The 9,683-nt window shown below is 37.6% G+C and overlaps 1 protein-coding gene across 1 annotated transcript in view; it reads left to right on the top strand.

The window, feature by feature from the left end:
- Positions 1 to 5,766: 5,766 nt before the first annotated feature.
- The window catches only part of LOC149233750 (uncharacterized), a 43,333-nt gene continuing 39,416 nt past the window's right edge, over positions 5,767 to 9,683 (top strand). Inside the window, exons 1-3 of the mRNA XM_089382284.1 lie at positions 5,767 to 5,854; positions 6,041 to 6,080; positions 6,938 to 7,018. Of these exons, the coding sequence (XP_089238410.1) occupies positions 5,767 to 5,854; positions 6,041 to 6,080; positions 6,938 to 7,018 (209 nt within the window). The remainder of the gene's footprint in view (positions 5,855 to 6,040; positions 6,081 to 6,937; positions 7,019 to 9,683) is intronic.

The following is a 9,683-nucleotide window of genomic DNA, read 5'->3' as shown; positions in this document are numbered from 1 at the left end:
GGGCAGACCTAGCATAGTTACTCTACAGGCCTTTATGAGTAATAGAGTCTTTAGAGAAAGTGTAAGAGAAAAGAACCAAGCTACAAAAATAGTTAGAAGCCATGCTGGAAAATAAATTTGCATCTCTTGAAGACATGATCCAAAAACAATAAAAAATAAATTATAACTACTGGAGAATAAAATGGAGGCAATGGAGACTAGATTGCAGGTTATAGAAAACAAAACCAAGATAGTAACCAACCATCCCAGCAAGGAGATGCTGATACTTTAGAGAGTCTTAAAATGAAAGCCATGAAAAAGAACTAGAAGAAAAGTTAATAGCCGCCTCACCCTAAATAATGTAGATAAGTTAGATATCAAACCAATTAAAGATGAAATGAAAAAATTAATAGAATTAGACCACGAACGTAACAAAAGGGCCTTGAACCTTATAATCTTCGGTTTAAAAGAGGAAGTAGATGAGGATACTTTAGCCTTAGCCCAGACAGAATTATATAATAGATTACAAATTGAAACAGTGTGTCTCATAGAAGCAACAAGGTTGGGGAAATTAACAGAGAATAAAGGAGGACCAATCTGCATAAAGATGAGCTCCACTGTTCATAAGTATGACATACTTAGTAAAACCTCAAGTCTAAAAGGAACGAGAATATTCATAAATGAAGATCTCATTCCAGAAGATCAAGAAGAATTAAGAAAGGAGGTTCAAAAGGTAAAAGAAGCTAGAAAGGAAGGAAAATGGGCAATAATCAGAAATAGAAAAGCCTTTATTCGAGATAGAAACCAAAAAGATAGTAATCAATAGCAATTAAACATGCTCCGAATCCTTTCTTGGAACTGTCGGGGCTTCCCATGGAACAAAGGCCCCAAGCTAAGTTGGATTTCAAATTATGTTGATATTATTTTGCTTGTTGAAACTTGGGAGCACGAAGAATCTAAGGTCCCTAACATAGATGGCTTTACGCTATGGTATACCTGGAACAAGCAATCCTCCCGTAGAGGCATTGGGGGAATAGCTTGTTACATTAAGAAGAACATCTCCCCCCACGCTAGGATTTATAAAAACGAACCTCACAACCAATATAGTTGGATAGGGATCAGAGACATTAATAATAAAAATTCCTACATAGCAATATGTTATTCCCCCCCATCAATTTTAACTTCTATAAGAAGAAGAATCTAGATAAAACTAACCCTTACAGTGGTTTAGAGAATGATATTTCTAGCCTAAGGAATGACGGTAATATCCTTTTGATAGGTGAATTTAATGCTCGAACTTCAAACAACCAAGCTATTATTCTAAGCAATCATTCAAACCCTAATCCTCTTTGGTTAGACGAAGACCCTACTCTGGCTAGTAGGTACAAAAGGAGCTCTGAAGACCTCAGGGAAAATTTGTTTGGGTCGGAGCTAGTCAAGCTCTGTAGTGCTCAGGATCTCATAATTTTCAATGGTCTAAAGAAGTGTCCCAATTCTAGCAAGATGACCTGCATCCATGGACTTGGTAGCAGCGTGGTAGACTACGCTATTTCCAATCTCCCATTATACAACTAAATAATAAATTTTGACATCTTAAACGACCACGAACCTGACTCTAATCATACTCCTTTACTTATAACTCTCAATTTTGTCATGCATAGAGTTCCCACAGAAAATAATACTTACAGCTAAAAGAACTTAATATTTGATAGAAATAAAAATGATCTCTTTCTAAATGAATTAAAAAGTAATTTTCTTCCTTTATCTAGTATAGACAACATAGAAGACCTCTATCATAATTTTACTACAACCCTCTCATATTCTATTAACAAGTTCTCAATTGAAGTTTCAAATAATAAAAGAAATAGAAAAACCAATCCATGGTCTGACAAAGATTGTAAGAGTTTGAGGAGAGCAATTAAGGAAGCTGTTGATGAATCTCTTAAAATGGACAAGATAAAAATATACAAAGTCCTAACTAAAAGGAAAAAGAGGTAATACATTCGTTAAAGACAGGAGAATCTCTTACGCCTCTCTAAGGTAGCTCCTAAGAAATTTTGGAGGCAGATTCTGACTAGGAAGACTAAAGATAATAATAAAATTGCTCTTCACGATTGGAATTCCTATCTTAAAATGATTTATGAATCTCCAAATGTCATGGATAATTTGGAAACCCTGCTCACAATGAAAGAAGTTTTCTCTTTAGAAGACATTAAGTTTGGGGTTAATCGCCTCGCTAATGGGAAAGCTAAGGACATTGAAGGTTACCAGGCGGAAATCTTAAAAATTGGAGGTCCTGTCCTCATCCCCCACATTCACAAGCTTTTAAATCAAGTAGTCAAGCAAGGGTTCCCTAAACCTTGGACTGAGAGCCTCATTATCCCTATTTTTAAAAGTGGGGATACAAATAACCCCTCTAATTATCGGACAATTATGATCAACCCTCTCTTAGCCAAGTTATATGGTAGTATTTTGGAAAAGAAGTTAAGCATATGGCTTGAAAGTGAAGGTAAGCGGGCTAAAGGCCAAGCAGGTTTCAGAAGGCATCACTCAACAACAGACCACCTCGTTATGCTTAGGATCATTGCGGAGGAATGTCGTAATGATAAATCCAATTTATTTTGTTGCTTTGTGGACTTTAGAAAGGCTTTCGATACAGTTCCTAGATACAACCTTTGGAATAGATTAGAAGAGCTGAAGGTTCCTCTCGAGTTGAGAGCTGCCGCTATAAGGTTATACGAGAATGTAATTGTCAAGCTAAAGAGCAATGAGGGGTGGTCGAAAGATATTAAGTGTAACATCAGAGTTAAACAAGGTTTCCCCCTCTCCGCTACCGTATTTGGCATTTACATCGATAAGCTTGAAGGCTATTTAGAGGAAGCAAGATGTGATGGCACAATCTTAGCTGGGATAGTCATCATCCTTCTTCTCTATGCTAACGATATTGTTCTTTTGGCAAGGTGCCCATCTGATCTTGATAAGCAACTCAGGCTTCTTAAGGATTTCTGCTCTACCATGGGTATGACTATTAACACTGACAAAACAAAAGTTATGATTATCAAATCCAAGAAGGACACTTACGCTAATTTTATGTATGACAATAATAACTTGGAGGAAGTGTATTCTTACAAGTACCTAGGAATTGATATTCTTCACAAGCTCAACTGGAACCATAACATTGAGAAAAGGATTAATGAGGGGTGGAAAGCTTATTTTGGTCTTGAAAATAATTGTAAAACAACAAAACTTGTAATGTGGGATAAAAATAAGTTCCTCTTTGAAACTTTAGTCACTCCTGTTATCTTATATGGCTATGAGGTTTGGGGTTGCAGCATCTCCAGAGAATCATGGAGAAAGATTGAGAAAATCCAGAAGCATTTTATAACTTATAACTTGAAAATTAAAAGTAATACACCCTATCATATTCTCCTTATAGAAGCAGGTCTTTCCCCTATTGAGAGCCTAGCTATGATTAAGTTTCTAATGTACAAGCACAAACTCAATAACATAGACGATCATAGACTTCCTAAGCTAGCTTTAAGTTCTTGCCAAAACCACCTAAGGCTCAATCGGGGGTGGTATAAAGACACAAGGGCCTGGTTAAACTATTGGGAGATCAGCTAGAATGATGCATTGCAAAACATATTTATAACATTAAAGATATTGTTACTTCTAAGTTCAAAGAAAAAATGTGGTGTGAGAAAGATTTAGCGGCTAAAAGAAAATTAAGTTATTATAAGAAGGTCATTAACCCCACCTTAGAAGATCAAAAGTATCTCTCTATTTTAACTAGCTCAAAGAAGAAAATTAATATAGCAAAGATAGAACAAATTCTCATGAGCTCCATAGTGAAACAGGTTGTTGGGCAGTTCCTAAAACGCCATGGATGGAAAGGATCTGCCATATATGTGAGGATAGGAACATCGAGGATGAAAACCACTTCCTCTTAGAGTGCCCCGCGTATAACCACATTAGATCTCAGTTTCACAATCTTTGTTACAATACTGACCTTCCTAGCCTTTTATAATGTCAAAATTATAGTGAGCTCGGGAGGCTTCTCTCCAAGCTTTTTGAGCATAGGAATAAGATCTTAAATCAAAATAAATATTTTGTTTCTTTAGGTCCGATAGACCAATGTTTGGTCTCAGCGGACGTTAACCACCACCACCACCACCACCACCACCACCATCATCATCATCATCATATTTAATACCATTAAAAAAGTTGAAAATAATTAATATTATTTTGTATTAATGGAGAAAATGGTTACATAGTTGTAACGTTCTCCCTAGTTTAGGATTAGTTCCTAGAGTTTAGGGGTTTGGTTGCAACTTCCTAATTCCTAGTATTGTATTTAATGATGTAATCTTTCATTGATGAATATAGAGTGTACGAGAGTGATCACTCTGTTTTTGAGTGTAGTCTCCAGGTGCAGGCCTCACCTGTGAGCTACATCTCCTTCAATTCAATTCTGTTCACATTTTATCTTGGTATCAAAGCTCAGATTGGGTGAGCCTGATCTTGTATCACCTCTTGTGACTGAAGTGCCTTTGTGTCCATCTTTCCCTTGTGGCAGAATTTCTTGTGTGGTTTGAGGTGCCTCTATGGCCGCATGTACACAAAGAGCTGTGTACTCAATTAAGCAGGTGGACTGCAGAACAACTGGCTCGGACTGGATGTTTTTTATTTTTCTGAATAGAAGGAGATTGGTGCGCTTTTCGCGCTGACAGTAGCGCCAGGAAGTGGAATTGGCGCGGGTGTTTGGCTATTAATCGCGCCAGAGCGCCAAATTACCCGATTGGCACGGAAAATTCGTGCCAGCAAACTTTACTCTAACTGATTTTTCATTGGCGTGGATTTTTCGCTCGGGAACGCGCCAATACGCTCGGGGACGCGCCAATCCACCTTCAAGGAGATCTGCGGGAAGCCTCATCTTCGTTTGGCGATTTGCAAAGGGAACAGATCAGAGAAGTTGCAGATCTATCAGGGAGAGGCAGATCAGATCAGTTTTGATTAGATCGATTTTTTGGCTGTATTGAAAAACAACGGATTTGCTCATCGGAGTGCGACTGATTTTGCTGAGTTATCAGATATTGGCGGATCTGAATCGGTGACAAATTGAATTGAAAGGTATCGATTTTTTGTGACTGTTGGGTAGTTTAATTTTTTAAAATCTGATCAGGATGAGTAATACGATGGAATCTTACCTCCATGAGTCTGGCAAACTTGATGGATCTAACTTCACAAACTGGAAGTTTAAGATCTAGACCTTGCTTGAGGGTGAATGCTTGGTCCATAGTTACAGGTGATGAGCAGAGGGCGAATGCGGGGACGTAGGAGCAAGACTGGGATAAGCGAGAGAACAAGGCGAAAGTTTTGCTGAAAATGTCTGTGAAGGACAACGTTATTCCGCACATCAGAGATTGAAAAACGTTTGCGGCGATCTAGACGACCATCAAAATTCTGTATCAGACCCAGAACACAAGCCGAGTTATGGCACTTAAAAGCAAGCTATTTTCGATGAGGATGAATGAAAATGAGACTGCTGCTGCATTTGTTGCGCGAATCAAAGATGTGAAAGATGCATTGGGGAACATCAGAGAAGCGGTGTCTGACTCTGATCTTGTTTCAATCACACTGAACGAGATGCGAGATGAATTTCAAATGTTCATCACTGGATTGGCGGCAAGGGAGAAAGCGCCCACATTTGATGATCTGACAGGGATCTTGCTGCAAGAGGAGGAGCGGCGGCAGAACTTGAACCCCCAAAGTGATGATCTTGCGCTAATGGCGAAACAACGATCATTTAGAGGGAAGCAGCCACAGCAGCAATCACAGCAGAGAGGAGGAACATCGCAGAAGCATCCACACAAAGGTATGATTGCAAATAATTCCGTAAAGAAATTTTATTATTGTGGAAAGAACGACCATATACAGAGTGTATGCTTTAAGAAGAAGGCTGATGATGCAAAGAGGAAGCAGGCAAAGCACAAAGGATACTTTGTTGAAGATGATGTTGAAGAAGATAAAGATTTCAGTCATGAATTTCGACTGTTCATAGTCGACCATGCCCTTTCAGCATCTGATGAGGACGATATATGGTATGTTGATTCCGGAGCATCCTCTCACATGACAGGTAAAAAGGAATTTTTTGATAGTCTTGAGGAAAGTACATATGGATCAAAAATCTTAGTAGGTGATGATAGTGGATATGAGATTAAAGGTTATGGGGTTATTCCAGTCAAGTTACCAAATAGAAAAATTAGTCATCTTCAGAATGTTTTATATGTACTTGGAATTAAGAAAAATCTGATATTTGTATCCATGATAACTGATCAAGATATGCAAGTCAAGTTCTTCAAGACTCATTGTGTGATAAAGGATTGCAGGGAAGAAATAGTTGCAACAGGCGTGCGTGTTGGAAGCCTATACAGACTAGATGTAAAGAGTATATCAAAGCGAGCCATGGTTGCAGGAGGATCGACAGCCGAACAACTCTGGCATCAGAGATTCGGTCACTTGAATTTGCAGGAACTCATGCTTTTGCAGAGAAAAGGTATGGTTGAGGGGTTCCCTATCTTTCGTAATATTCAATTAAATTGTGATGGATGTGCCTTAGGTAAAATGCATAGAAAACAGTTTCCTGTGCATGATAGGAGGAAGGAAATAGATATTTTAGAACTAGTGCACACTGATATATGCGGACCTATGCAGACAAGGTCACTAGGTGGAGCATATTATTTTTTGCTATTTACTGATGACTGCACTAGATACTCATGGGTTTATTTTTTGAGTAAGAAAAGTCAGAATTTCCAGTGCTTTAGAGAATTTAAAACCTTGGTGGAAAAACAGTTTGGTAAGAGTATAAAAATTCTCCATTTTGATCAAGGGGGAGAATACAAGCTAGGGGAATTCATGAAATTTTGCAAATCTCACGGGATTGTTCAACAATTTACAGTGCCACACACACCACAGCAGAACGGAGTTTCAGAACGCAAAAACAGAACCTTAGTGGAGTGCGCAAGGAGAATGTTACAAGGTAAGGATCTATCTAAAAGCTTTTGGGCAGAGGCTATTAACACTGCTGTATATTTGAAGAAAAGAAGTCCTACCAGGTATCTTAGCTTCAAAACCCCTTTTGAAGCTCTATATGGATTCAAACCAGCAGTAAATCATCTAAGAATATTTGGGTCAAAAACATTTGCTTATATACCCAAAGCTGATAGGAAGAAATTAGATCCTAAAGCTGTGAAATGCATCTTTTTTGGTTATGGCACAGAATTTAAAGCATATAAATTGTTCAATCCTGAGACTCATAAGATATTTGCAAGAAGGGATGTAGTGTTTCATGAACAGGTACAGGAAGGGAAAGATGACATTGGTGATGATTGGCACATTCCATTGTTGATGGATGAAAGTAGCGAGGATGAAAGAGAGCAAGAGCAGAAAGAAGAACATGAAAAAGGTGATAAAGCAAGCCCATTTAGAGCTGACAAATTTGAGGTAAGTCCCCTACCAAGGAGACCTGGTAGGAAGACTCAAAAACCATTAAAATTGAGAGACTATGCTTTGATGTCAAATGTTTTGAACATTGTAGAACCCTCTAATTACAAAGAAGCTAGTCAATTTAAGGAATGGAGAGCTGTAATGAATGAAGAGATGGAATCAATTCTTAGAAATGACACTTGGGATTTAGTTGAACTGCCTAAGAATAAAACACCCATAGGATGTAAATGGATGTTTAAACAAAAAATGAATTCAGATGGGAGTATAGAGAAATTAAAAGGATATTCACAGCAGGAAGGTATAGATTTTGATGATACTTTTGCACCTGTAGCAAAGTTAAATACAATCAGAATGCTTATTGCTTTAGCTACTAAATATAATTGGGAGCTACACCAGCTTGATGTCAAATTTGCATTTTTAAATGGTGAGTTAAAAGAGGAAATTTATTTAGTACAGCCAGAAGGGTTTGTAAAGAAGGGGCAGGAACATCTTGTTTGCAGATTGAAAAAGGCTTTATATGGTTTAAAACAAGCACCTAGGTCTTGGTACGAAAAGGTTGATTCTTTCTTCCTAGAGTATGGCTTTCATAGAAGTTTAAATGACCCAAATTTGTATACCAAGTACAATAATCAGGGGCAGATTATTTTGATTTCTTTGTATGTAGATGACATGATTATAACAGGAGATGCAGATGATTTAATCAGAGGAATCAAAAGGCTTATGGCACAAGTTTTTGAGATGAAAGATCTTGGAAGACTTCATTACTGTCTGGGATTAGAAGTATGCAGAGATACTGGGCAAACTTTTCTTACCCAAGGGAAGTATGCCAGAAATCTGTTAGAAAAGTTTGGTATGGATCAGTGTAGATCAGCAGCGACACCTTTGCAGCAGAATCTGAAGTTGAGCAGTGACGATGGCACTAAAGAAGTTGATGCTACAATGTATAGACAGCTGGTTGGTAGCTTGATATATCTTACAACAACTAGACCTGACTTAGCATACTCTGTTAGTGTGTTGAGCCAATTCATGTCAAAACCGCTTGAAAGTCACTGGGTAGCAGCAAAAAGTGTGTTGAGGTATCTTTGTGGTACTGTTAATTATGGCATTTTATACACTGACGCATATGATGTTATTCTAGCAGGCTTTTCAGATTCAGATTGGGCAGGTAACTTGGATGATCGAAGGTCCATCACAGGTTACGCATTCAGCATAGGATTCGGGGTCATAGCATGGAGCAGTAAGAAGCAGAGTAATGTAGCCTTGTCATCGTGTGAAGTTGAGTATCAAGCATTGTGTGCAGTGACGTGTGAGGCGATCTGATTGAGTAGGCTTCTCAATGATGCAGGAAAAGAACAGAAGAATTCCACTTCCATCAAAAGCGACAACCAAAGCACCATTAAATTGGCATACAATCCAGTGTTTCAAAAAAACACCAAACATATAGACACTCAGTTCCATTTTGTCAGAGAGAAGATACAATCAAAAGAAATTACTGTTGAATATTGTAAAACTTGTGACAATATGGCTGATATTTTTACAAAGCCACTTGCACGTGTGAAGTTTGAATTGTTTAGAAGGATGCTAGGAGTCCAGGAGAACCCTTTCTCCATTAAGGGAGGGAGTTGAAAATAATTAATATTATTTTGTATTAATGGACAAAATGGTTACATAGTTGTAACGTTCTCCCTAGTTTAGGATTAGTTCCTAGAGTTTAGGGGTTTGGTTTCAACTTCCTAATTCCTAGTATTGTATTTAATGATGTAATCTTTCATTGATGAATATAGAGTGTACGAGAGTGATCTCTCTGTTTTTGAGTGTAGTATCCAGGTGCAGGCCTCACCTGTGAGCTACATCTCCTTCAATTCAATTCTGTTCACATTTTATCTAAAAATTAGATAATTGAATCAGTGATTTTTTTAATAATAGAAAAATAATAAGAAAAACCTTACCAAATATTTACAGCATCCCTCTTTAGCATGGTTACTTTTATTAAAATACTTTAAAATTTTTGAAATAAAAGTAAAAACAATGACACATAATACAAAAATAAAAAACACGTGAAATTAAAAAATAAGGCTTTGTTGAAGATGTACCATGAAATAATTAATCAAGTGTTGTTTCTATTGTTTTGCATTTTCGTAGTGAAAGGAAGTGGCTTTGCAGCTAATGATTGATCATACGTGTCGAAGATGGAGAAT

Source organism: Pinus tabuliformis, chromosome J (assembly GCF_031772625.1).
Source record: "Pinus tabuliformis cultivar Carrire ecotype Pingquan chromosome J, CPIR1, whole genome shotgun sequence".
Taxonomy (NCBI): domain Eukaryota; kingdom Viridiplantae; phylum Streptophyta; class Pinopsida; order Pinales; family Pinaceae; genus Pinus; species Pinus tabuliformis.
This window is presented reverse-complemented; position numbering and strand designations above follow the sequence as displayed.